At 44.3% G+C, this 27,605-nt stretch overlaps 7 protein-coding genes and 1 pseudogene across 7 annotated transcripts; 5 read left to right on the forward strand and 3 right to left on the reverse strand.

Moving 5' to 3' along the window:
- Positions 1-13,313: 13,313 nt before the first annotated feature.
- Positions 13,314-13,799, forward strand: LOC148515446 (histone H3). Its single transcript, XM_088479922.1, has one exon. It carries the CDS (start codon positions 13,329-13,331, stop codon positions 13,737-13,739), a length of 411 nt encoding a protein of 136 aa, XP_088336048.1. The 5' UTR covers positions 13,314-13,328; the 3' UTR covers positions 13,740-13,799.
- Positions 13,800-14,790: 991 nt separating this feature from the next.
- LOC148515447 (histone H2A type 1-like) lies at positions 14,791-15,287 on the reverse strand. The gene has a single exon (XM_088479923.1). The coding sequence runs from the start codon at positions 15,254-15,256 to the stop codon at positions 14,864-14,866; it is 393 nt and encodes a 130-aa protein (XP_088336049.1). The 5' UTR covers positions 15,257-15,287; the 3' UTR covers positions 14,791-14,863.
- A 268-nt stretch (positions 15,288-15,555) lies between these two features.
- LOC148515448 (histone H2B 1.1-like) lies at positions 15,556-15,995 on the forward strand. Its single transcript, XM_088479924.1, has one exon. The coding sequence runs from the start codon at positions 15,585-15,587 to the stop codon at positions 15,963-15,965; it is 381 nt and encodes a 126-aa protein (XP_088336050.1). The 5' UTR covers positions 15,556-15,584; the 3' UTR covers positions 15,966-15,995.
- A 1,305-nt stretch (positions 15,996-17,300) lies between these two features.
- LOC148515449 (histone H4) lies at positions 17,301-17,641 on the forward strand. Its single transcript, XM_088479925.1, has one exon. It carries the CDS (start codon positions 17,306-17,308, stop codon positions 17,615-17,617), a length of 312 nt encoding a protein of 103 aa, XP_088336051.1. The 5' UTR covers positions 17,301-17,305; the 3' UTR covers positions 17,618-17,641.
- An 802-nt stretch (positions 17,642-18,443) lies between these two features.
- LOC148515450 (histone H1 pseudogene) lies at positions 18,444-19,164 on the reverse strand (annotated as a pseudogene).
- Positions 19,165-21,788: 2,624 nt separating this feature from the next.
- LOC148515451 (histone H3) lies at positions 21,789-22,208 on the forward strand. The gene has a single exon (XM_088479926.1). It carries the CDS (start codon positions 21,798-21,800, stop codon positions 22,206-22,208), a length of 411 nt encoding a protein of 136 aa, XP_088336052.1. The 5' UTR covers positions 21,789-21,797.
- Positions 22,209-22,731: 523 nt separating this feature from the next.
- On the reverse strand, positions 22,732-23,227 carry LOC148515452 (histone H2A type 1-like). The gene has a single exon (XM_088479927.1). The coding sequence runs from the start codon at positions 23,189-23,191 to the stop codon at positions 22,799-22,801; it is 393 nt and encodes a 130-aa protein (XP_088336053.1). The 5' UTR covers positions 23,192-23,227; the 3' UTR covers positions 22,732-22,798.
- Positions 23,228-23,514: 287 nt separating this feature from the next.
- On the forward strand, positions 23,515-23,928 carry LOC148515453 (histone H2B 1.1-like). The gene has a single exon (XM_088479928.1). The coding sequence runs from the start codon at positions 23,531-23,533 to the stop codon at positions 23,909-23,911; it is 381 nt and encodes a 126-aa protein (XP_088336054.1). The 5' UTR covers positions 23,515-23,530; the 3' UTR covers positions 23,912-23,928.
- The last annotated feature ends 3,677 nt before the right edge of the window (positions 23,929-27,605 follow it).

Here is a 27,605-nt window from a genome sequence, read left to right on the forward strand (position 1 = left end):
AGCAGTTTAAATGTATTAAAAAGTCGCTTGGGGTTAGAGGCTTGAGCAGAGATAAGAGATTGGAAATATGATTGTTTGGCAGTGTCCAGAGCAGTACGATAAGAGTTGTAGATAGTCTTATATGTGAGGAAGTCACTTGGAGTATGAGACTTTCGCCACTGACGTTCTACTTTACGTGAGAGTTTTTGTAGATGCCTTGTAAAGTTAGAGTGCCACGGTTGACGTCTAAGTTTACGTGGTGTGTGATGGGTAGCTGGAGCTACTTCATCAAGGGCTTTTTCTAGAATCTGGTTTAAGTGTGATGCAGCAGTCTCTGGAGAAGTGAATGTAGAAATTGGTGAGAGTTGTTGTTGTAGAGAGGTAGATAGTTGATGAAAGTTAATAGCATTAATATTTCTGCGGGTTTTAGGAGGTGTGGTTGATTTCACTGACGTTGAGGTTGATGTAATTGAGGAGAGTGTGCAGGTGATAAGGTTGTGATCTGAGAGAGGGAGAAGAGCATTAGTGAAATCAGAGACTGAGCATAGTCGGGTGAATACAAGATCAAGGCAGTGGCCCTCCTTATGAGTAGCGGAGTCAGTCCATTGGGAGAGGCCAAGAGAGGAGGTTAGAGAGAGTAGTTTGGAGGCATGAGGAGATTGTGGACTGTCAATGGGGATATTGAAATCACCCATAATGATGGTGGAGATGTCAGAGGATAGGAAGTGAGGGAGCCAGGCAGAAAAATGTTCCAGAAATTGTTGAGGTGGCCCAGGTGGGCGATAGATAACAGCAACTCGCAGAGAGAAAGGGGTGAAAGTCCTGATTCAATGTACTTCAAATGATGTAAATGTGAGTGAAGGTACCTGTGGGAGAACTGTGTATGTAAAAGATTGGGAGAGTAATAGTCCTACCCCACCTCCTTTACAATTACCAGGCCTGGAGGTGTGTGAGAAGTGTAGGTTACCATAAGAAAGTGCAGCAGGGGAGACAGTGTCTGATTGCGTGAGCCATGTTTCTGTTATCGCCAGAAGGTTGAGGTTAGTTGAAATAAAGAGGTCATGGATGGATGTTAGTTTGTTGCAGACAGAGCGTGCATTCCATAAGGCACATTTTAGTGACTTGGAGGGTGAGGGGAGGCACGCAATATTTATATTGACCTTGCCCAACAAGGTTTTGGACATGAAATAGGGCATTACATTGGGCACAAACACCAAATAATACATTTGAATAAGTAGCTGTAGTTGTGCAAAGGGTAAAGAGCCTTGTGCAACAAATTTGACACTTGGAATCCACACAAGGAAGTCACTTACATATGTCCCACTTGCAATTGGCCAAGCCCAAAAATGTTTTGGGCATGAACTAAGGTGGTAAATTGGGCATCAGCACCATATTTTATTCATTTGAATAAGTAGCTGTAGTTGTGAGAGGGTTAAATAGCCTTGGGCAACAAATTTGACACTTGAAATCCCAAGAGGGGCGTCAATTACATGTAATTCAAATGCAATTGGCTTTCCCCAACAAAGTTTTTGGCTTGAAATAGGGTATTAAAGTGGACACAGACACCAATTTATACTTTTGAATAAGTAGCTGTAGTTGTGCGAGGGTTAAATAGCCTTGGGCAACAAATTTGACCTTTGGAATCCAGACAGAAAGTTCTTTTACATTTAACCCTCATGCAATTGGCCTTGCCCAACAAGGTTTTAGGCATGAAATAGGGTGATAAAGTGGGCACAATGACTAATTTATATATTTGAATAAGTAGCTGAAGTTGTGCAAGGGTTAAATAGCCTTGGGCACCGGTTTGACACATGACATCCACACCGGGTGGTCACTTACATATGAGCCACTTGCAATTGACCTTGCCCAACAAGTTTTTGGGCAAGAAATATGGTGGTAAAGTGGGTACAGGGACCATATTTTCTTTAATTGAATAAGAAGCTGTAGTTGTGCAAGGGCTAAATAGCCTTGGCCAACAAATTTGACACTCGAAATCCACAAAGGGGGGGCACTTACATATGACCCACTTGCAATTGGCCTTGCCCAACAAGATTTTGGACATGAAATAGGGCATTAAAGTTGGCACAGGCACCAATTAATACAGTTGAATAAGTAGCTGTAGTTATGCAAGGGTTAAAGAGCCTTGGGCAAAAAATTTGACACGTGGAATCCACATAGGGGGTTAATATACATATGACCCATTTGCAATTGGCCTTGCCCAACAAGGTTTTGGGCATGAAATTGGGTGGTAAAGTGGGCACAGTCACCAGATGTTATACATTTGAATAAGTAGCTGTAGTTCTGCAAGGGTTAAATAGCCAATAGGCAACAAATTCTACACTTGGAATCCACAGAGGGGATTCACTTACATATGACCCACTTTCAATTGGTTTTACCAATAAGGTTTTGTAGATTAAATAGGGTGGTAAAGTGGGCACAGGCACCAATTAATACATTTGAATAAGAAGCTGTAGTTGTGCAAGGGTTAAATAGCCTTGGGAACCACATTTTACACTTGGTATCCACAGAGAGGATTCACTTACATATGACCCACTTGCAATTGGCCTTGCCCAACAAGATTTTGGACATTAAATAGGGAATTAAAGTTGGCACAGGCACCAATTAATACAGTTGAATCAGAAGCTGTAGTTGTGCAAGGGTTAAATAGCCTTATGCAACAAATTTGATAATTGAAATCCACAAAGGGGGGTAACTTACATATGACCCATGTGCAATTGGCCTTGCCCAACAAGGTTTTGGACATTAAATAGGGCATTAAATTTGGCACAGGCACCAATTTAAACATTTGAATAAGTAGCTTTAGTTGTGCAAGGGTTAAAGAGCCTTGGACAACAAATTTTACACTTGGAATCCACAGAGAGCATTCATTTACATATGACCCACTTGCAATTGACCTTGCCCAACAAGGTTTTGGGCATGAAATAGGGTGGTAAAGTGGGCACAGTCACCAGATTTTATAAATTTGAATAAGTAGCTGTAGTTGTGCAAGGGTTAAATAGCCAATGGGCAATAAATTTTACACTTGGAATCCAAAGAGGGGGGTCACTTACATATGACCCACTTGCAATTGGCCTTGCCCAACAAGATTTTGGACATTAAATAGGGAATTAAAGTTGGCACAGGCACCAATTAATACAGTTGAATAAGAAGCTGTAGTTGTGCAAGGGTTAAATAGCTTTGGGCAACAAATTTTACACTTGGAATCCACAGAGGGGATTCACTTACATATGACGCACTTGCAATTGACCTTGCTCAACAAGGTTTTGGGCATGAAATAGGTTGGTAAAGTGGGCACAGTCACCAGATTTTATACATTTGAATAAGTAGCTGTAGTTCTGCAAGGGTTAAATAGCCAATGGGCAACAAATTCTACACTTGGAATCCAGAGAGGGGATTCACTTACATATGACCCACTTGCAATTGGCCATGCCCAACAAGGTTTTGGGCATGAAATAAGGCATTAAAGTGGGCACAGACAATTTATACATTTGAATAATAAGCTGTGTTGTGCAAGAGTTAAATAGCCTTGGTCACTTTGTCAAATTTGACACTACCAACCAACAGCATGAGGTCACTTTCTCATGAGCCACTTGTATTTTGCCTGGCCCAACAAGGCTTTGGGCATGAAATACTGTAGGCTGGTAAAGTGGGCACAAGTACAGATTGTATTGATTTGTATAAGTAGCTGTAGTTTTGCAAGGGTTAAATAGCATTGGTCCACAAAAATTACCCTTAAAACAAACAAAGGGTTGTCACATACATATGACCTACATTTTGCCTGACCCATCAAAGTTTTGGGCATGAAAAAGGCTGGCAAAGTGGGCTCAGGTACAGCTTGTATTGATCTTAATAAGCTGTAGTTTTGCAATGTTTAAATAGCTTTGGCCCACAAAAATTACACTTGAAACAAACAGAGGGGGGTCACTTAAATATGACCCGCTTGTATTTTGCCTGGCCCAAAAAAGGTTTTGGGCATGTAATAGGCTGGCAAATTAGGAACAGGCACCAAATTATACCATTTTGAATAAGTAGCTGTAGTGTTTCAATTGTTATATTGTCTTGGACCACAACAATTACACTTAAAAAATCAGCGAGGGGGGTCACTTGCATATGACCAATTTGTATACTGTCTGGCCCAAAAAGGATTTGGGCATTTAATAGGCTGGCAAAGTGGGCATAGGCACATATTGTATTGATTTGAATAAGTTATTGTAGTTTTGCAAGGGTTAAATAGCCTTGGACCACAAAAATTAAACTTGTATCAAACAGATGGGGGTCACTTACATATGACCCACTTGTATTTTGCATGGGCAACAAATGTTTTGGCCATCAAATAGGCTGTCGAAGTAGGCAAAGGCACCATATTTTACCATTTTGAATAAATAGCAGTACTGTTTCAAGGATTAAATATCTTGAGCCATTAATATGACATTTGATACCAACAGATACCAACACCTACATATGAACCACTCAATCAACAGATACCAACACCTACATATGAACCACTCAACCAATAGATACCAACACCTACATATGAACCACTCAATCAACAGATACCAACACCTACATATGAACCACTCAATCAACAGATACCAACACCTACATATGAACCACTAATATTTTGCCTGGCCCAATTAGGTTTTGGGCATGAAATAGGCTGCCAAATTTAGGCACAGGTACAGAATGTATTGATTTCAATAAGTAACTGTAGTTTTGCAAGGGTTAAACAGACTTGGGCCACAATTTTGACCTTTGCAACCAACAGAGGGAGGTCACTTACTTGTGACACACTTGTATTTTGCCTGGCCCAACAAGGTTTTGGACATTGAATAGGCTGACAAAGTGGGCACAGATTGTATTGATTTGATTATGTAGTGTAGCTGTAGTTTTGCAAGGGTTCAATAGCCTTGGGCCACTAATTTGACACTTGAAACCAACAGAGGGGGTCACTTACACATGACTCAATTGTATTTTGCCTGGCCCAACAAGGTTTTAGGCATGAAATAGGCTGGCAAAGTGGGCACAGGCACCATAATTTTCCATTTTGGATAAATGGCTGTAGTGTTGCAAGGGTTAAAAAACCTTGGGTCACTAATTTGACACTTCCAACCAACAGTAGGAGGTGACTTACTCGTGATCCACTTGTATTTTACCCGATACAACTAGGTTTTGGGCATGAAAAAGGCTTGCAAAGTGGGCACAGGTACCCCATTATACTATTTTGAATAAGTATTTGTAGTGATGCAAGGGTTAAATAGCATTGGGACACTAATTTGACACTTAAAACCAACAGAGGAGGTCAGTAACACATAAACCACTTGTATTTTGCCTGGCCCAAAAAAGGTTTGTGCATGAAATACAGCAGGCTGCTTAATTTGGGCACAGGTAGAGATTATTTTGATTTGAAAAAGTAGCTATAGTTTTGCAAGGGTTGAATAGCCTTGGGCCACAAATTTGAACTTTGCAACCTACAAAAGGGGGGTCACTTACATTATTTTATTTTATTTATTTATTAACAGTTTCTTATATAGAGCAGCATATTCCGTTGTGCTTTACAATTGCAAACATTAATAGACCAAAACTGGGTAATAACAGACCAATATAAAGGTAGGAAGGCCCTGCTCGCAAGCTTACAATCTATAGGGAAATAGGCATTGATACACAAGGATAGGTGCTATATATTGCATTTTGGTCCAGCCAGAATGCACAGTTTCTTGGTGGGCTGCATGATCCATTCACACCGGAATGTCGGCCAAATGTCATGAGGATGTGAGAGAAAGAGGATGTGTGACGTTTTGTGTGGACTGCGAAAGGGGATGTAATTAGATATGGAAGCTATGAAGGTCATGTGGGCGGTTCTGGGATTTGATAAGCTTGCCTGAAGAGGTGAGTTTTCAGGGATCGCTTGAAGGATTGGAGACTAGAGGAAAGTCGTATTGTGCATGGTATGGCATTCCATAGAGTGGGTGCAGCCTGAAGAAAGTCCTGTAACCGTGAGTGAGTGGGAGCAAGTAATGCGTGGGGATGAGAGAGCACATCTTGTGCTGAGCGGAGAGGTCGGGTAGGGAGATATTTTTAGATGAGTGAAGAAATGTATGTTGGTGTGGTTTGGTTAATAGCTTTATGTGTAAGTAAGATTATTTTGTTTTGAATACAGTAGAAAACCGGCAACCAATGGAGGGACTGACAGAGCAGGGCAGCAGACGATGAACGTTTGGCAAGGAAGATAAGCCATGCTGCTGCATTCATAATTGATTGTAATGGCGATAGCCTGTTTTTGGGAAGACCAGTAAGAAGGCCATTGCAATAGTCAATGCGGGAAATAATAAGTGCATGGATTAGAGTTTTTGCAGCGTTTTGTATGAGATATGGTCGAATTTTGGATATGTCTTTTAGATGTATGTAACATGATTTTGAGACAGATTGAATGTGGGGAACAAAGGACAGTTCAGAGTCAAGTATGACACCAAGGCAGCAAGCTTGTGGGGCAGGGTGGATTGTCGAGTTATCAACAGTGATAGAGAGATCTGGTTGGTAACTGTTATTGGCTGGTGGAAATATAATTAATTCTGTTTTAGAAATATTACGTTTCAGGTGGCGAGATGACATCCAAGATGAAATGGCAGAAAGACATTCAGTTACACGGACGAGTACAGATGGTGATAAATCTGGGTAAGATAGGTAGATTTGAGTATCCTCCGCATACAGATGGTACTGAAATCCAAAAGAGCTGATTAGTGGTATAGATTGAGAATAACAGAGGCCCTAAAACATAGCCTTGCAGTACTCCAACTGATAGAGGTAGCGAAGAGGAGGCAGAATCAGCAAATGAACAGTAAAAGAGCGATCAGATAGGTAGGAAGAGAACCAAGACAGAGCTGTGCCCTTAAGACCTAGGGATTGTAGTGTTTGTATGAGAAGAGAGTGGTCAACAGTGTCAAAAGCAGCAGAGAGATCTAGAAGAATTAGGAGTGAGCAGGGCCAGATTAACAATGGGGCGGATGGAGCTCCAGCTCCATAGGCCCATTGTCATGACAACATGATGTCTCTCCATCTGGTCTCCACACGGTCAGCCATAAATCATAAGTAGTAAAATTGTATTTCTATTTACCTCACAAAATTAAGGATTTTTTTTATTTTACATATTTAGGGAGACATTGGAGCAGAGAGTATAGGGGGTACACGCCCACATGACACTGGCCACACCCACACAGCACTGGTCACGCCTCCTCTGCTTCTCATAATAGGCCCTTTGGTCATTTTCAGCTCCAGGCCCATGTGGCCATCAATCCGGCCCTGGGAGTGAGTAATGGCCTTTAGCCTTGGCAGTGACCAGATCATTTACTACCTTAGTCAGTGCTGTCTCTGTGGAGTGTTGGGAATGGAAGCTGGACTGAAGTGGGACCAATAAGTTGTGTGAGTTAAGAAAGTGTGTGAAGCTGGTGTAGACAAGTCTCTCAAGTAGCTTGGAGGGGCATGGGAGCTGGGAGATAGGACAGTAATTTGAGAGAGTGTTGGATTCAGAGTTTTGTTTTTTCAGAATAGGAGTAATCATTGCATGCTTGAACAGTGATGGAAAGTTGCCAGTAGAGAGAGAGATTACAGATTTTAGATAGGGTTGGGATAAGCACAGGAGACAGAGCTTTACTGATTTGTGAGAGTATAGGATCTAGAGAAGAGGTAATAGAGTAGGAGGATCAGACGAGTGTTGATACTTCATCTTCATTTGTGAGATCAAATGAAGAGAATGTGCCATAGGATTCAGGTAGGGAATTGAGCAGGTCACTAGATGAGGAAGAGCATACCATTTCACTTCGGATCTCATCAATCTTGTCCTTAAAATAGGAAGCCAAATCTTGTGCACAGATAGTAGCAGGTGGTTTGGGTGAGGGAGGGGTAAGAAGCAGTTTAAATGTATTAAAAAGTCACTTGGGGTTAGAGGCTTGAGCAGAGATAAGAGATTGGAAATATGTTTGTTTGGCAGTATCCAGAGCAGTACGATAAGAGTTGTAGATAGTCTTATATGTGAGCAAGTCAGTTGGAGTATGAGACTTTCGCCACTGACGTTCTTGTATTTTGCCTTGCCCAATAAGATTTTGAGCATGTAATAGGCTTGTAAAGTGAGCAGAGGCACCAAATTATACCATTTTGAATAAGTAGCTGTAGTGTTTCAAGGGTTAAATAGCCTTGGACATCAAAAATGACACTTGAAACAAACAGAGTGGGGTCACTTACATATGATCCACTTGTATTTTGCTTGGCCCAAAAGGGTTTTGGGCAGGAAATAGGCTGGCAAAGTGGACATAAGGCACCAAATTATATCTTTTTTAATAAGTAGCTGTAGTGTTGCAAGGGTTAAATAGCCTTGGGCCACAAATTTGACAATTCCAACCAACAGCAGGAGGTCACTTACTCGTGACTCTCGAGTATTTTGCCTGGCCTAACAAGGTTTCAGGCATGAAATAGGCTGGTAAAGTGGGCACAGGTACAGACTGTATTAATTTGAACAAGTAGCTGTAGATTTACATGGGTTAAATACCCTTGGGCCACAAATTTGACACTTGCAACCAACGGAGCACTTACATAAATAGCGGGACCCAGCACCAGCAGGTGAGAGTAGAAATCTACCTGTGCTGCACAGAATGTTGAAGACACTCACAATGCACTGTTTTTTATGCAGAAGAAGTTAGAATGCCCCATATGATTTACACAAAGGAGAAGAAAATGGATTAACTCTATCACTTTTCCTAATGAGAGAATATCCTCCATCATAAACAGTATTCTGGCAACTACAATAAAGACACTTTCAGGCCCCCATTTATCAACATAGTATATTTCCTTTAGCGCTCGCTAGGGGTTATGACTTCTTTTCTGCATTTAACAAACAGCGGTAATCAAAGATGGCGAGAACACTGAAGTCCCAATTGACGTCAATGGGCACCAGTCGCGGCCCTTCTGGCTTCAGCAAAGCCTTCCAGCCACTGCTGAGTCACCCTGTCGCTACCAGCGTGAGGTTGCCAGCAGCCCAGCGGAGGACATCGCAGAGGAGGAGGACTTCGCGGGTCCTCGCTGGAGGGGTAAGTATTGGTAAATAACAGTGAATTTTTTTGTTTGTATCACAGTGTTCCTAAATTAAAAATTGTGCTGGTGTTTACCTTCATTGATAAATGGGGGCCTCAGTTTCCACAACAAAATCGCAAGCCTAGGAACAATATATTCAGAGACAAAGTTTCCCTGCATCCGGGCCGCCCGAGGACGTCACTTCCGGCCACGTTTGGAAAAGATATACAGAAGGAAAAGACTCCAACTCATGTCAGATCCGAGGGACCACCATCAGGTGTACATGACAGAGCGTATGACACATCAGGGAATACGCTAAGCTACAGTCTCTTCCCCCACCGGATATCTTCAAACCGGTACCGGAAGGGACTGGCTGCACGGCTATTTAAAGTGAATTAATTTCTCATTACCACCGAGAAAGGGAGAAATGGTCCCAAAACGCATTGAAAGGATAGGTGATAGAGCAACTACTACTGTGCTGTTTCTCTGAGGGCTTACATAGGGCCCCCGGAGCCACTCCCGTGCTGAGATTACAGTTCCGCATATTATAATTTTAAGGGCATGCATGTGGCATCCATTCAGTGCTGGTAGATGGCTGGGGCAGCCCAGCTGCTGACAGAAAACTGGGCTTGTCCCCAGCCTGACATGAAATGGGAGGCGTGCCATACAGGCATGCCCCCAAGTAACGTCATCTAGGAATCGTTGCCTACGAGGCCATGCCCCTTTATCGATGGCGCGCAGCTTTGCCAAGCGAGCAGAGTAACAGGCACGGTCCCTTTCTTGCATAGGGCCCTGGACTCAGACCTATGCGAGTGGGTCGGCTCTAAAGTCTCATGGTGCATACACACGGTCAAATTTCCTGTCAGATCTGAACGATAACGATTTTAAAAATCATTCAAATCTGACAGAAAATCTGACATGAGCCTTCAACGATGAACGATGCGCGTTCCCGCTTGTCAGATAACGATATCTGAATCTGATGTGTTTGCAGTCAGATTTGGACGATTCCATTTATTTTAATGCAGTCAGAAATCGTTCAAACTGTTCGTAGAATCGTTCAAATTGTTGCTCAAATCCTTCATCTGATACATCTGACCGTGTGTATGCACCATCAGTCTGCAGCAGCAGCCCTGAGCAGCATCATTCAATGAGGGGTGAGAGGAATGGAGGGATGAAGTAGAGTCAGGTAAAGGTGAACAGGCAGGGAATGACGTATGAAAAGAGAGAGGTGGTAAAAATATAACTGCTGGTGTAGAGGCAGGAGAATAGCAATATAGGCAGATAATGAGAGTGGTGAGGGGAATGAGGTGGGTAAGAAGGATGAGTATGGGGCAGCTAAAGTGGGATGAGAAGTTTCAATATTTAGGTTAGTGTCTCCAGCGGAGACTGCAGGAGATCACAGGTAAGACTACAAAAGACCCAGAAAAGTGAGATTTCAAAATGAGAGAGGGCGGGAGAGACAGTTTGGGAAGGGTCAGAACACGCCAGTGCATAGGAACAGTAATGTCATAATCACCATCTAATAGAGACACATAACTCATTAGACACATACACCGTCTCAGTTCAGTCTGATTGGAGGATGAGTTCTTGTATAAAGTAAAATATCAATAACTGCATTGGTAGGAATCCCGAAACTGATATTGTCCCTATATTAGGAGCGTCACAAGCAGCAGGATGTGACGCCTTGGAGGACTCCTCCCTCATAGACCAGAGGTTTCCCATTTGGTCCGCTCGCACTGTATAAGAGGAGGACTTTGCTGTAATTGTAACAGTATTGTTCTCTTTACAGCGAGTGATACAATACAAGTGATTAAAAAGCAACATGTCTGGCAGAGGCAAAGGCTGAAAGGGGCTCGGAAAAGGAGGAGCCAAGCGCCACAGGAAAGTGCTGCGGGATAACATCCAGGGCATCACCAAGCCTGCCATTCGCCGTCTCGCCCGGAGAGGAGGCGTGAAGCGCATTTCTGGTCTCATTTATGAGGAGACCCGCGGGGTGCTGAAGGTCTTCCTGGAGAACGTTATCCGGGACGCCGTCACCTACACCGAACACGCCAAGAGGAAAACAGTCACTGCTATGAATGTGGTGTACGCTCTGAAACGCCAGGGCCGCACTCTCTATGGATTCGGGGGCTGAACACTGATGTACATTGAATACTATCACCCACACAAAGGCCCTTTTCAGGGCCGCCTATTTCTTCTATGAGAGCGCTATAATTATTCCCTTGTACTATTATATGTATCTTGTCCTGGCTGACGCCAGACCTTATACAGAGTCCTAATATAAGCCTGTTTGCTGGTTTATATTTAGATCGTTACTAGTAAATTATGGGGAAACGACAGCTTATAGGTGAAATCTGCACGTAGTCACTCTCTGTCGGTCTTGTAAATGTATCGAGTGAGTACATTAAAGCATTGTCCTATGGGTGTCCCTATGTTAGATTATTACGGCCTCTGTTTCTATGATGGCACAAATCAGTGTATGTGGCTGACTAGTTCTAGACTGATAATTACACTGTTTATAAAGAAACAACCGCAATGGTCAGTGCTTCTTTAAACGTTAACTGTAGGAAATCCCTTTTAAAAGAAAAGTATTGACAAACCCCTTTCTGCCTGGGAAGGGCTCCTGCTCTATTTTGTGTAAAGAATTACACATTGCATACATTTAAATCAGCATTAAGATCCATTTTCAGACATACCCTCCTTTAAAAGTAATTTGTCAAATGTCAGAGCATTACACTGGTTTAAGACAGAGTTTTATCTTCTAGAGCAGTAAATGTGAATAACATTGGTGGTATGTCATGTTTGCAACTGAATGTAAATGTAGCAATGAACGTGCTTTATACAGTTACAATATGGGCTATGGAAGCCTTAGCCTTTATTGTAACAGTATCATATGTATCAGAAGATAGAACCACTAAACCACACTGGAATTACAACACACTGCACAAAGGAATAGAGATATTGAGTGTTTTGAAGACATATTAGTAAATGAGTCAGTCAGTCTATCTGACAATTATTAAAATAGCCAGATTGTTTTCAGTCGTCTAGCGACAATCAGAAGCCAAACTAACGCTGCTCCTGGTTTGGTAGAAGACTGTTTAGGCTTTCTTACCCACACAGACACGTTCCTAGAGCGGTGACTCGGACTCCTGCTGGAAAAATACAAGAGTGAGACAGGGCTATACAGCCCATTCATCCGGTTCCCACGGTGGGGTGGCATTTGATGAGGCTGATAATAGATTGGGTAACTGCTTCTCGGAGATGGCTATTGCCCCAGCCACCCCCGAAAATATCTGGTGGCTAAAGTTACCCTGCGGAGGAAGTCTCTGAAAAGTTTTGCTAAAGCCCCGGGGGGAAGAACAACATATTATTCTAATGGTCATTACAAATGCATGTTCATTCCCAGAGACACCCCAAAATAATCTATTATGATATTTGTCTGGATGTGAAAAGATTTCCTTATGTCCAGCGTATTTGAGGAGAGTGGTAGGTAGGCTGGAATATAGCCCTGTAAACGCTGTGCGAGAGTCGCCTCTGGTTGGTGCGTGGGGTTAGGTCCGGGACCTAGACTATGGGTGATGGGGCGACCTGAGTTAGCTGCCGGCTATAACTTCTTACAGTGCTCCAATAGGTCTTGCACCTCTGATAATGTAAAGCTGACTGCTACAGACTACAGTATGTATTCCGGGAATACATACTATTGCAGTCCGCCTCCCAATCACATTACTATTGCCGACTGTAATGAGGGTAATTGAAATGTATGGGACTCCTTATGTATCAATTTCAATATACATTTAAATATATCTACCTAGGGTAAGTGTCATCAGCATTTTTTCCAAGAAGTGGAGTTTTTAAGGGGGATTTATTTTTTTTATCACTTCTGCTTGATACCAAGAAGAAACGTTCACTCGCTTGTACTAGGAATAGGCAATTTATGGCATTATAACTGATGGTGACCTTCACATGCCAGGCTGCCACAGATGTAACATGCCCTAACAGAACACCTTTAGGCTGGGATGTGTAGTTTGTACAATGGTGAGCAAAAACTCAGCAACGCCTTCCTGCATTCACTTCCAGAATCTGGAAAAGTAGGCTGGACGTTTAAACGGCGGGATTTTTGAAAAAGCGGTTTTATTTTTATTTTTTAAAGCCAATCGGTGGAGAGGGCAGGACTACTTCTATCCAATCAGCGTGAAGCACTCTTTATATATAGGTTTGCTAAACGCTGTTGTGTCACTGTCTGTGTATTTAGTCACTTTGGAGGAATAATGGCCAGGACTAAGCAGACCGCCCGCAAATCTACAGGAGGGAAAGCTCCCCGTAAGCAGCTGGCAACCAAGGCTGCCCGGAAGAGCGCCCCAGCTACCGGCGGCGTGAAGAAGCCTCACCGCTACCGACCCGGGACTGTTGCTCTCCGAGAGATCCGTCGCTACCAGAAATCCACTGAGCTGCTGATCCGTAAGCTGCCCTTCCAGCGACTGGTGAGAGAGATCGCCCAGGATTTCAAGACCGACCTGCGCTTCCAGAGTTCTGCTGTCATGGCCCTACAAGAGGCCAGCGAGGCTTATCTGGTCGGGCTCTTCGAGGACACCAACCTGTGCGCCATCCACGCCAAGAGGGTGACCATCATGCCCAAAGACATCCAGCTGGCCCGCAGGATCCGAGGGGAGAGGGCATAGGTGGTACTCGGCACTCCTATACACACAAAAAAACCACAAAGGCTCTTTTCAGAGCCACCACATCTTTCTAAGCGAGCTGAAGCATAAACTACATATTAGTTTGAGCAACAGGATACTAGGTAATCCTCAACTCCGCTCTCCAACTCGGTCGGTAAGAAAGTACAAAACTCCCATTTAAAGTCGGAGCTCAAAGCGCAATTTCTGTCTTCCCCCGTCTCCTTTCTGGCAGCCTGTCGCTGTTTTGGATGGCGACAGGAGCCTCTTTATGGGGGGGAAATAAAATGCTGTGCACCAACAAAACCCGCAGTCACTTGCATGAAAATAACCCCCCATCCCTGTTCCACAGCACAGGGATTGTTTTTCCCTTTGGACTCACTCTCCGCGATATTTTGATAGTCAAAGAAAACAAATATTATATACTACACTGTGGATCATACAAATTATAGGTGCGCCAGATTCCAGACCCCTTCTGTACAAACTATTTGGAAATGTGAGGTTGTCTTTAAATAATCTCAATTGTGAGGTCAGCAACAACCCTAGTGGTATTGTATTTACTTGATTTTAACTTGCCAGAAAGCCCGTCTATATTTCCTTTCAGTGGTTACACCACAATTCCATCATGTTAAATTAATCTTCTCACGTTCATGACAAAAAAATAAAAAAAGGGAAACCGAGTGCAATTTATTTTACACTAGCAACTTTATTAATTTGAAATCCGTATGCACTTACACTATGAGCATGTATATAAATCCGCCTACCAGATATAAGATACAGTAGATAAAGGTCTTTTGTGAGAAGAGGTGATGGTAAAGAAAAAAAAGACTATTACTAGACTTGTGCCATAACAGATCAGAGCTTCTATACATGAGGGAGCGTTTTAGCAGCAGTAGTCTTTAATGGACGTGTGTATAGAGCAGAGCCTCCTCTGCACAGCTGCTATCCCCAACCTGGATGGAATGTTGGGGATGGGGTAAAACAAAGCGCTGCTGAGCAGCCAGGCGTCACTACAATAAGAAACAATGGCCGTGTTCTAGGCTCTCGTAGGAAGACGTGGGTGGCTCTTAAAAGAGCCTTTGTTCTATTACAGAGACATCGGTTTTGTAGTGGAAGTTGCCAGGATTACATTACTTGCTCTTGGCCGACTTGTGACTCTCCGTCTTCTTAGGCAGTAGCACGGCCTGGATGTTGGGCAGGACCCCTCCCTGAGCGATGGTCACTCCACCGAGTAGTTTGTTTAGCTCCTCATCATTGCGTACGGCGAGCTGGAGGTGGCGGGGGATGATGCGGGTCTTCTTGTTGTCGCGGGCAGCGTTGCCTGCAAGCTCCAGTATCTCAGCCGTCAGGTATTCGAGTACTGCAGCCAGGTAGACTGGTGCCCCGGCTCCCACACGCTGTGCATAGTTTCCCTTCCTCAACAGCCGGTGAACGCGGCCAACAGGAAACTGGAGACCGGCCCGAGAAGAACGAGTCTTTGCCTTAGCCCGGGTCTTGCCGCCCTGTTTCCCTCTTCCAGACATGATCGATTTACAAGCGCAAATAAAATCTAAATGAATTATAAGACAGCCATACTCCTTATATTCTAAACAGGAAATCCAGTGCTTACTCTGTGATTGGTCCCCTTTACACAATGTCCAATGCAGCTTAGGGTCATGCACAAACCAATCAGCATTTATAGGGTGGAGTTATGTTGCCGTTCGACATTTGAAAAAGAAAAGTCTACCCAATAGTACATCCAGAAGGGCTAAAGCCTCATTTGCATGGACTGACTATAAATGGAGCAGAACTGGGCCATGTCAGCAACACATTTTCTGCATTGTCGAAAGAGATTTTGTCTGTTGCTTCGAAATGCCTGAGCCTGCGAAGTCTGCGCCAGCGCCCAAGAAAGGCTCAAAGAAAGCCGTGGCTAAGACCCAGAAGAAAGATGGGAAGAAGCGTAGGAAGACCAGGAAGGAGAGTTACGCCATTTATGTCTACAAGGTGCTGAAGCAGGTGCACCCAGATACCGGCATCTCCTCCAAGGCTATGGGCATCATGAACTCCTTTGTGAATGATATCTTTGAGCGCATTGCTGGGGAAGCTTCCCGCCTGGCTCACTACAACAAGCGCTCCACCATCACCTCCCGGGAGATCCAGACCGCCGTACGCCTGCTACTGCCGGGAGAGCTGGCTAAGCACGCCGTGTCCGAGGGCACTAAGGCCGTCACCAAGTACACCAGCGCCAAGTGATCTGCTTTCCTTCTCCCTCCCACATGAACACAAAGGCTCTTCTAAGAGCCACCCACCTCCTCTCTTAACGGGCTGTAACTATCATGGTTTGTGCTGTCCCTACTTCTATACTTGGCTGAATCGCAGTAACCGAGGCTGTATAGCCTGAATCTCTTACATGCATAGTTTTCTTTGCACTCTGCTGGTTACAAAAAAAGTTTCTTTCAGAGGAAACTATTTTTGAAGAGCTAAAATGTATCCAGAATAAAAACCATCCTTTAAGATAATAAAGTACGCCCTGATCTGCATTTTCCATGAGTTAACGTAGGGAGTACAGAAAGACAGCCGGCCTTAAATATATCAATTACAGTGATTATATAAGGTGATCCTGTGCTTAGCTTGTAGCACACTTGGATGCAGGCAACATCCGAACAACTCACAGGACACGTCAGTGGCATCGTGTCTGTGAGACAAAATAGGGAGATGGTATAATACAAGCACCATAGGTCTGACTCCAACAATATAATACCAGATCTATACCGATAACATTAATTTACTAATCATTTTGGAGTAAAGCTGCATAGTAACTAGTGAGGTGCCGGCAAAATTGTGTATGATGATACATGCTACCAGTGAGACAGTGAATGACCGTCTATTGGAAATGACTATAATATAAAGCACTAATTACATGGAAGAGTAGGTCAGGCTTGGAAAAAGAAACCTAAATTAGGTACATAACAGCAAATGTTTTCATACACATACCCACCAAGATTAATTACATTTAATGTAGATTAGAGCTATCGCTATGTGTGATAAAAATTACAAGTGCTATTTAAACGAGCACAAATATGTGATCACAACCTTTGTTGATAAGAATCTGGATAAAAGAATATCCGCACATTATCCACATCGTGCTGTAGACTAGAAATCACTATATTGCTATAATAGACTTACAATGATAATTTTATCATGAGTGCTGTTTTCACTGGCAGCGGAATTTGTAGGATAATTGTGGGACTGCTGCTGAGTTTCAAAGACAATAGAAAAAGCTACATGTTTCTAAATTTGAAATAGTATTCATAGTAAAAAAGAACTTGCAACACTATCCATTACAGTCTCAGGCAGCTGAAATGATACAATTAAAGTTACTCTGCGGCTGATTTTCAGAGACTGCATTGTAATGGTAGTAAGTAGTTTCAAAAAGAGCTATGTCCTGTCTTTAGAAATGAAAGGGAGGGATACAGATGGCTCCTCCTCGCAAAAATTTAAGGCTTCCATCAGGTCCGCCCTTTGTCTTAATAAAGGGCAGCTGTGCTGCTTATACGGTTTCTTTTTTGTAACTGATTTGAACAGGTTTCAAGATGTCAGGAAGAGGCAAAGGCGGTAAAGGACTCGGGAAAGGAGGAGCCAAGCGCCACAGGAAGGTGCTGCGGGATAACATCCAGGGCATCACCAAGCCTGCTATCCGCCGTCTAGCCCGGAGAGGCGGCGTGAAGCGCATTTCTGGTCTCATTTATGAGGAGACCCGCGGGGTGCTGAAAGTGTTCCTGGAGAACGTGATCCGCGACGCCGTCACCTACACCGAGCACGCCAAGAGGAAGACTGTGACCGCTATGGATGTGGTCTATGCTCTCAAGCGCCAGGGCCGCACTCTGTATGGTTTTGGAGGTTAACTAGCTCCGGCTGATCTCGTTTTCAGAAACAAAAAGGCCCTTTTAAGGGCCACCTACAACACTCCTGAAATGAGCTTGATGAACATACTGCTTTTGTTTGATTTTTTTCCCCACGGTAAGCAGCATCATCAACGCCTGATCTATAATGAACAGAATAACTTATTTGCTACAATAAAAAAAGAATCCTGTTGCTTTTCAGCTAACCTGCAGTTTGTTAATTTATATATGATCATATTTATATGACGCCACAAGTGTTCCGCATCACCTTTCACAGTGCATAAACAAATTAGTGAACAAGAAACCAGTGACTTGCTAGACAAGGACATGGTTTACAGACATTGCTGAATAAGCGATCATAACACTAAGCAGCTGGGCGTCACTTCGGTGGAGATTAATGTTTACAATTGTAAAGCGCAACGGAATATGCTGCGCTATATAAGAAACTTAATAAATAAATGTGTTCGGTGCCCTTGAGGGTAGTAAATAATATTAGATAAAAGTATAAGGGAATGTTGTGCAGATGGCGCGCTGCTGCTTTCCCCAGCACTAGTCTTTAGCTCCGAGTAGTCGGCTAAAAGTAGAAACCAGCGCATCCGATATACCTTTCCCCAGCTGTCCTGCTGCAGCATCAGCTCTATTCTAGAACACTGCGTTACCACACAGAAATCACAAGCTTAAGGTAGTGACTGCTGCTCAGTAAGCCCAGGAGATTTCATTTCTATTTTACTGTATCTAATGACTCAATTGTACAGGGCGCCCCTTCCAGGCCGTCATCTGCCTACAGCTCTGCCACGAGAGGGTGGGTGGCTCTGAAAAGAGCCTTTGGTGTGATAATAAGGAAGCGAGGCTGCGGCGATTGATCCATTACTTCTTTGCCGCAGCTTTCTTGGGCTTAGCTGCCTTCTTTGCAGGACTCTTGGCAGCTTTGGGCTTCACTGCTTTCTTAGCCGGACTCTTGGCAGTTTTGGGCTTCGCTGCCTTCTTGGCGGGGCTCTTGGCAGCCTTCTTAGGCTTGACGCCTTTAGGCTTCTTTGGGCTTTTGGCAGCAGCCGCCTTTGCTGGTTTCTTGACCTTCTTCGGGCTCTTGGCTGCACTCGGAGCTTTCTTGGGCTTCTTCGGGGATTTGGCGACTTTCTTTGCCGCAGGCTTCTTGGCCTTCAGAGATTTCTGGGCGGGCTTCTTGCTTTCAACCTGCTTCTTATTGAGCTTGAAGGAGCCGGAAGCGCCGGTGCCTTTCACCTGGGTGAGGATTCCTTTGGTCACCAAAGCTTTCACGCCCAGTTTGACGCGGCTGTTATTCTTCTCCACATCATAGCCTCCGGCAGCCAGAGCCTTCTTCAAGGCGGAAAGAGAAACCCCACTGCGCTCTTGAGAGGCAGCCACGGCTCTCACGATCAGCTCGGAGACACTGGGACCAGAAGACTTGGGGCTCTTCTTGGATGATCCTCCTGCAGCTTTCTTCGTCTGTCTTTTCTTTTTGGCTGCGTCCTCTGATGGAGCAGGGAGGGCGGTAGCTGGTGCAGTTTCTGCCATTCTACAGAATGCTTCTGAGTATAACAACTAATAATAATAATAATACAACTATGATTTCGCTTATATACCCATCTGGCTGTGCTGCGATTGGCTGCTGAGCGTGGGGCGTTCTGTGTTCCCATTGGCAGAATATGTAGCCGTGTAAACCCTTCAATGTCTTTGTGTAAGGGACATTCTGGTGTCAACTTGTGTTTCCCTAGCGCAGAAAAATAGTCATTTATACGGCATGAGAAGAGAAACGAGCACCACACTTGTGCTCCATGGTCTCTCCTGGCCCTTTATGGTCAATGCTGGTTTTGACGTTGCGAAGGAAAACAGGAATAGCCACTGGCAGCTCACCCACACCAGGCTGCACATGCCCGGCATGTATCACATTTCTCCTTTTTTCTGCTGCTAAAATGTTCCATCGGGGCTTTTTTCTCTCCTTCTGGCCCTGGAGATAATGAAGGTGCTCTGCGGCACAATCTTTACAGAGCAGGGCACATATTGAAAGACAGAAATGTGATGTGTGTGCTCTTCATGATAAGGACAGATAGCACAGTCAGCTACAGATTAATCTTGCCTGGGATTCTCCGGGATGTGGAGAATGCTGGGGGCATTTTACCAAAATGTTCCTCTAGTGATCCACGTTGCTTGTCATTTCTGTGTATTTAATAAGATAAATGTGTCTGTAAAAAGAATGATGGCGGCCTGATCCCATTACTTTATGATTTGAAAAGGGAGAGATGGGAGCAATATGGGGAGACAAGAAGAACAGACGGTAGACTGGACAAATACAAAGCGGAATGATGGGAGAGTGTAGAAGGAAGAGGGAAAGACAGCCCTGCACAGCAGATAGCGAGCCAGCGAATGACGGGTCCAAATAAATACTAATGTTGTAACCCGGCCTAACATCCCTACTCACCCAGTATTGCATCAAGTGACCTGTATGAGCATATTAACATATACAATGTATCTGTCACCTCAGAGTCGTTGGTGTAAGATTCTGAGCTATCAATAAGGTGGTTATAGCTCGATTTGGGTATATGGCACCTAGCAGAGGCAATTGTGACCTGATGGATGGAAGATCAACAGAACAGGCAAAGAAGTGACATGAGTTCCTGGCTCATTATCTGCTAAAACTGTCTCCAGAATTCCTAGAGTGGGTGGCCGGCCGCAAACCATCCTTCTCATGCGTGGTGACTGAGTGACCCAGATCCATGCTAGGTTCTATAGACCCTGAACCATTAAGCAAACTACCGGGTGCGGTTTGTAGCTTCGAGTTATGGACGTCAAATGATAGACACATCTCCGCCGGTGCAGAGCATCTGGGACAGAGCAGCCTGTGTTACCCCAAAGAGGAAGGATAGGAGCTTAGAAATGGATGAGTGTGGGGGGAGATGTTGTAGTAACAGGAGGATGGGGGAGATCTGATAACTGGATTTGATGTGATGATTATTATGCTATGTATTCTTCTACTGGGTACTAACTAACTTGATGGGGAAAATAATGGAAACAACATAAACGAATGTATTTTCCTTTGGTCGCATGTTTAAGTTATATCATATGTTGGATAACCATTTCTCTTGTCTCCTTTTTTCTCATATCATATGATATTTTATTCCCTATTACTAATTATATCTCAGTAATAACTAAGTATTTGCATGTTCAGGAGTCATGGACAGTAGAAAAAGAACAACCGAAAAATAATAAATAAGAATATTGAATGTGCAGATAGAAAAATTCAGGGATTATTATAGCCATAAAAAGGGTTTTATTTTCTATACTAAAGCTTTAGTACAATGGTTCTGAATTGTATTTCCACCGAGTACAGTATTTTGTGAACCCTTATATATTATCCAGAGGTAGCCCTGTATTTCTTCCTGTAGTTTCTCCGATTTATGAAGTTTAACTTGTGGACTAATGTGCCACAGATTGTATCCACTAATGTTTCATAGGATTGTAACAAAAGCAACTGTTTCTCATTAGTATCGTATTGTATCCACTGCATGCAAAACTTCTGAGTATACTCAGTTCAAATACTATTTACAATATGACAAATTGACAACTGATACCTACCATAATATAAATGTATTCCTAATGCTTTATTAGTAAAATGGTTATAATTATATTGTGAATTTTGCTGATACATTGAGCTAGGCTGCTTTTACTGCAGTTACAGTATATACTATGATCTCCCGGAGTGTAGCTTGAAGGTATCATATTGTTTAAACACAAAACTGTTCCCGCTCAGGGCAGCTATTCAGTACTGTATGTGATTATGTCATTTATTTCAAGAGACTTTACACCCGAACAGAGTCCACAATTGTAGTGTATCTCCGTCCGTATGTTTCTCGTTGTTTATTCTTGCTGGAATAGAAGGAAATGGTTCCCGGTTAAATTACAAAGACTGGAATTGAAAAAAAAACAAACGAAAAACACCATTTATTGTAATTTCCGCGCTGGCGTGTAATCTTACATTCTGTACATAATCAACTGATGAGGAAACAAAGTCGTTGTAACTTTGAAAGAGCCCGCCAAAATTTTCCCTCAGCCAATCAGGAAGAAGGGCGCTCTAAATTGATTAAATCACAGCGCATAAATAGAGTTGTTGCCGACTATTTTAGTCATATTCATTCTACTTCCAACAGTACTAGCGTATAGCACGATGGCCAGAACCAAGCAAACCGCCCGCAAATCTACAGGAGGGAAAGCTCCCCGCAAGCAGCTGGCAACCAAGGCTGCGCGGAAGAGCGCCCCAGCTACTGGCGGTGTGAAGAAGCCTCATCGCTACCGACCAGGGACTGTTGCCCTCCGAGAGATCCGCCGCTACCAGAAATCCACCGAGCTGCTGATCCGTAAGCTGCCCTTCCAGCGTCTGGTGAGAGAGATCGCCCAGGATTTCAAGACCGACCTGCGCTTCCAGAGCTCTGCTGTCATGGCCCTACAAGAGGCCAGCGAGGCTTATCTGGTCGGGCTCTTCGAGGACACCAACCTGTGCGCCATCCACGCCAAGAGGGTGACCATCATGCCCAAAGACATCCAGCTGGCCCGCAGGATCCGAGGGGAGAGGGCATAGATGGTACTCGGCACTCCTATACACACAACGGCTCTTTTTAGAGCCACCAAATCTTTCTAAAAGAGCTGAAGTATAAACTACATATTAATTTAAGTGGCAGAACGTTGTTAAAACCTCAGCTCCGTTTACCCCCGCGGTGGAGGCTACATGACCAGTCTCCTTATTTAGTTGCCACACAGCCCACACTCTGTAGTACCCCGCTCCTTCCTGCCAGCCTGTCGCTGCCATCGTCAATGGCTGAAGTCTCATCTATCCAGCGTTGGCAAAGGGAACTAGGCTAACAAGTCACAAGTAGTCGTTGCAAATCAAGTTAAAAACCTTTAATGTTTATATCAGAATGTTGGGTTTCCCTGTACAGTCCTTTACAGAGCCATCCCCACGTTCTATACACAGAGCTATAAACTTCCCCTTTAGGTGTCTGCACTATTACAAGTTCTCTAATTCTAGAAGGCGCACAATGGCTCTCCCGCTAAATCGGGCTCGTTTACTCGCACTGGTATATTTGAAGCCAAGAATCAGCTCTTTAGGGACGGGGTGGGTGGCTCTGAAAAGAGCCTTTGTGTTATGGGGACATGTATCTAAAAGCAACTTTACTTGCTTTTAGCTGCCTTGTGGCTCTCGGTCTTCTTGGGTAGTAGTACAGCCTGGATGTTGGGCAGGACGCCTCCCTGAGCGATAGTCACCCCACCGAGCAGCTTGTTTAGCTCCTCATCATTACGCACAGCCAACTGCAGGTGGCGGGGGATAATGCGGGTCTTCTTGTTGTCACGGGCGGCATTTCCGGCAAGCTCCAGAATCTCAGCCGTCAAGTACTCGAGAACTGCGGCGAGGTACACCGGTGCCCCGGCTCCAACACGCTCTGCATAGTTTCCCTTCCTCAGCAGACGGTGAACGCGACCGACTGGAAACTGGAGCCCAGCTCGAGATGAGCGGGTCTTTGCCTTAGCCCGGGTCTTGCCGCCTTGTTTCCCTCTTCCAGACATTCTTGAGTCCGACTCACAAAGATACAATATAATAAATCTGGCTGAAACAAGTTTGCGATCTTGACCTGCTTGTTATATATACACTCAGATGGGACCTACAACCTGCTCTGTGATTGGTCTGCTTAAAAAGCAACCAATGCAATACATGTTCATGCACGAACCAATCGGCAAATGAATAATGGGTTTTTGAGGCGGAGTACATCACATGACACGTCTACCCAATAGTGCATTCAGCACGGGTAAAGCCTTATTTGCATGAGCTGACTATAAATGAAGCAGGTCTGGGAGATTTCAGTTACATGTTTTTTTTTCTGTGTGTGAAAACCTGTCATATCGATAATGCCTGACCCAGCCAAGTCTGCGCCAGCGCCCAAGAAAGGCTCAAAAAAAGCGGTGACTAAGACCCAGAAGAAAGATGGGAAGAAGCGTAGGAAGACCCGGAAGGAGAGTTACGCCATTTACGTGTACAAGGTGCTGAAGCAGGTGCACCCAGATACCGGCATCTCCTCCAAGGCTATGGGCATCATGAACTCCTTTGTGAATGATATCTTTGAGCGCATTGCAGGGGAAGCTTCCCGTCTGGCTCATTACAACAAGCGCTCCACCATCACCTCCCGGGAGATCCAGACCGCTGTACGCCTGCTACTGCCGGGAGAGCTGGCCAAGCACGCCGTGTCCGAGGGCACCAAGGCCGTCACCAAGTACACCAGCGCCAAGTGATCTGCTTTCCTTCTCCCTCCCACATGAACACAAAGGCTCTTCTAAGAGCCACCCACCTTCTCTCTAATTGGGCTATAACTATTGCTGTGACCTGGGCTAATATACAGTGACCTAGGCTGTATTGTCTGACTCCTGTTTTACTGAGTTTTTGTTGTAATTGCACCATGTTCCTAAATCACACAGATCTCCTAGGTACACTGGACCTGATTCAGAGCCGCTCGTAAGCGGCCGCTCATTCGCTCCGAGCGATGTTCGCACATCTGCGCATGCGTATGGGTTTTAGTACGCATGCACGAACCAGTCAGTGTGGTCGAAAATCGTGTGCTCGCAAAATAGCTAATGCCAGTGTCATCGACCACGTCACTTGGTTGTTTTTTAGCCTGAACTGCTCGCATGATTGCGGTAGGAAAATCCAACCACAAGCACTGCGAGCAGTTCATACGCCTTTCGATGTACTTGATTAATCAAATAAATAGCGGAGATGACGTATGATGCCAGCGGCCAGGGGGCGTTTTTTCCAAAATAGTGAGCGCATGTTTCGTTCGCTCGTTCAGACATAGAGGCGTCAACAGACTGCAAAGAGCGAGCACTTAATTTAAATAGCCAGCCCATTTTTCGGAACGAGCGGCTGCAATTAGCGTCCGGCTCTGAATCAGGCCCTCTGGTCAGAGCGAGCTCATCCCCCGTAGCCAAACCTCTACCAGTTTCCTGTCTCTCTTACCATCTTCTTAAAAACAACTGTGATGTTACTGTCCGTGGATGGATTGTTTTAGTGCTTAAAACCATATGATCGACTGGCATTTGCTCCCATACATTACTAAGTTTTTATTCCAACCAGCCAGATTGGACAGAATCTGACAAAAAATTGTATAGTGGATGGCCAGCTTAAGTAGCTATAGTTGTGCAAGGGTTAAATAGCCTTGGGCAACAAATTTGATACTTGGAACTCACACAGTGGGGTCACTTACATATGGCCTTGCCCAACAAGCTTTTTGGGCATGCAATTAGGTGGTAAAGTGGGCACAGGCACCAATTTAAATATTGATATAAGTAGTTGTGCAAGGTTTAAAGAGCCTTGGGCAACAAATTTGACACTTGGAATCCACAGAGGAAGGTCACTTGCAAATGACCCACTTTCAATTGGCCTTGCCCAACAAGGTTTTGGCATGAACTAGGGTGGTAAATTGGGCATCAGCACCATATTTTATTCATTTGAATAAGTAGCTGTAGTTGTGTGAGGGTTAAATAGCCTTGGGAAACAAATTTGACACTTGAAATCCACAGAGGGGCGTCAATTACATTTATTTAAAATGCAATTGGCTTTCACCAACAAAGTTTTGGGCTTGAAATAGGGCATTAAAGTGGGCACAGACACCAATTTATAAATTTGACTAAGTTGCTGTAGTTGTGTGAGGGTTAAATAGCCTTGGGCAACAAATTTGACCCTTGGAATCCAGACAGAAAGGTCTTTTACATTTAACCCTCATGCAATTGGCCTTGCCCAACAAGGTTTTAGGCATGAAATAGGTTGGTAAAGTGGGCACATTGACTAATTTATATATTTGAATAAGTAGCTGAAGTTGTGCAAGGGTTAAATTGCCTTGAGCAACAAATTTGACACTTGGAATCCACAGAGGGGGGGTCACTTACATATGACCAACTTGCAATTTGCCTTGCCCAACAAGTTTTTGGGCATGAAATTAGGTGTAAAGTGGGCACAGGGACTAGATTTTCTATTTTTGAATAAGTAGCTGTAGTTGTGCAAGGGTTAAAGAGCCTTGAGCAACAAATTTGACATTCGGAATCCACAGACGGGGGTCACTTACATGTGACGCACTTGCAATTGGCCTTGCTCAATAAGGTTTTGGAGATTAAATAGGGTGGTAAAGTGGGCACAGTCACCAATTAACACATTTGAATAAGTAGCTGTGTTGTGCAATGGTCAAATACTGTAGCCTTGGTCAACAAATGTGACACTTGGAACTCACACAGTGGGGTCACTTACATATGACCCATTTGCAATTGGCCAAGCCCAACAAGGTTTTGGGCATGAACTAGGGTGGTAAATTGAGGTTAAGGTTTTTGGCATGAAATAAGTGGTAAAGTGGGCATAGGTCCCAGATTTTCTATAATTGAATAAGTATCTGTAGTTGTACAAGGGTTAAATAGCCTTGGGCACCGCTTTGACACGTGACTTCCACACAGGGTGGTCACTTACATATGAGCCACTTGCAATTGACCTTGCCCAACAAGTTTTTGGGTATGAAATAGGGTGGTAAAGTGGGCACAATCACTATATTCACTCTAAACAGTCATATTTCAAGAATCTCATCTCCTCCCTGTCCTATTATCACCAGTGTCTCTTTTCCACCTTTAACTCCCTCCTCTGCCCACCCCCTCCTTGTCTCCCCTCCTTGCTCTCTGCCACTGACTTTGCTACCTATTTCACATCTAAAATGATTCTATACGTCAGGGCATCATATCCGACCAGTCCCCCAGCTCCCCACCTCCTCCTTTCCTGGATCACCCCTCTCCATCCATTTAACCGACTCTGACATCCTTCTCCCCTGTGACTGGAGAGGAAGTTAAGGCCCTTATCCAGTCCTCCCCCCCTTCCACCTCTCCCCTCCTCCGCTACCTCTCTCCTTCTGCCTGCTAACATCTTGCCCACCTCCTTAATATCTCCCTATCTTCTGGCACTGTTCCTTCTGCATTTAAGCATGCCCTTGTCTCCCCCATTCTTAAATAAACCTAACCTTGATCCTAACATTCTCTCTAACTACCGACCAATCTCTCTCCTCCCTTTTGCCTCCAAACTCCTTGAGCGTATTGTTTACAACAGCCTCACCACATTTCTTTCCTCCCACTCCCTCCTTGACCCTTTTCAGTCTGGCTTCCGTTCTCTCCACTCCACTGAAACCGCCTTCACAGATGTCAGCAACGACCTCCTTGCTGCCAAATCCAAGGGCCACTACTCCCTGCTCATTCTCCTTGACCTCTCTGCTGCTTTTCACACTGTGGACCACCCTCTACTGCTGCATATCCTTCACTCCCTTGGTCTACGTGACACTGCTCTCTCCTGGCTGTCCTCCTACCTCTCTGACCGTTCCTTCTCTTTTTCCTCTCACGACGACTCCTCCACGCCACAGCCTCTTACAGTAGGTGTTCCCCAAGGTTCTGTTCTTGGATCTCTCCTATTCTCTCTCTATACATCTTATCTAGGTAAACTCATCAGCTCTTTTGACCTCCATTATCATCTCTATGCTGATGATACTCAGATCTACCTTTCCTCACCTGATCTTTCCCCCTCTCTACTGACTTGTATATCCAACTGTCTCTCTGCTATCTCTTCCTGGATGTCCCAGCGATTTCTCAAACTTAATATGTCTAAGACTGAGCTGATAGTCTTCCCACCCTCCCACATAACATCATGTCCCACTATTTCTTTATTAATAGATGGCATAACTATCTCATCTAGTCCCAAAGTACGTTGTCTTGGAGACATCTTGGACTCTTCCCTCTCCTTCAAACCACACATTCAGAACCTCTCGCAGTCCTGTCGTTTCCATCTCAAGACTATTTCCAAGATCAGCCCCTTTCTCAGCAAGGATGCTACCAAAACCCTCGTACATTCACTGGTCATGTCCAGATTGGACTACTGTAACCTTCTCCTAGCTGGCCTCCCCAAATCCCA

Source organism: Taudactylus pleione, unplaced genomic scaffold (assembly GCF_031769625.1).
Source record: "Taudactylus pleione unplaced genomic scaffold, aTauple2 ptg000248l, whole genome shotgun sequence".
NCBI classification, from domain to species: Eukaryota; Metazoa; Chordata; class Amphibia; order Anura; family Myobatrachidae; genus Taudactylus; species Taudactylus pleione.

Excerpts from the sequence above, each read along its gene's own strand:
- LOC148515448 (XM_088479924.1), top strand. The coding sequence starts at position 15,585 with ATGCCTGAGCCTGCGAAGTCTGCGCCAGCGCCCAAGAAAGGCTCAAAG.
- LOC148515451 (XM_088479926.1), top strand. The coding sequence starts at position 21,798 with ATGGCCAGAACCAAGCAAACCGCCCGCAAATCTACAGGAGGGAAAGCT.
- LOC148515447 (XM_088479923.1), bottom strand. The coding sequence starts at position 15,256 with ATGTCTGGAAGAGGGAAACAGGGCGGCAAGACCCGGGCTAAGGCAAAG.
- LOC148515452 (XM_088479927.1), bottom strand. The coding sequence starts at position 23,191 with ATGTCTGGAAGAGGGAAACAAGGCGGCAAGACCCGGGCTAAGGCAAAG.
- LOC148515449 (XM_088479925.1), top strand. The coding sequence starts at position 17,306 with ATGTCAGGAAGAGGCAAAGGCGGTAAAGGACTCGGGAAAGGAGGAGCC.
- LOC148515453 (XM_088479928.1), top strand. The coding sequence starts at position 23,531 with ATGCCTGACCCAGCCAAGTCTGCGCCAGCGCCCAAGAAAGGCTCAAAA.
- LOC148515446 (XM_088479922.1), top strand. The coding sequence starts at position 13,329 with ATGGCCAGGACTAAGCAGACCGCCCGCAAATCTACAGGAGGGAAAGCT.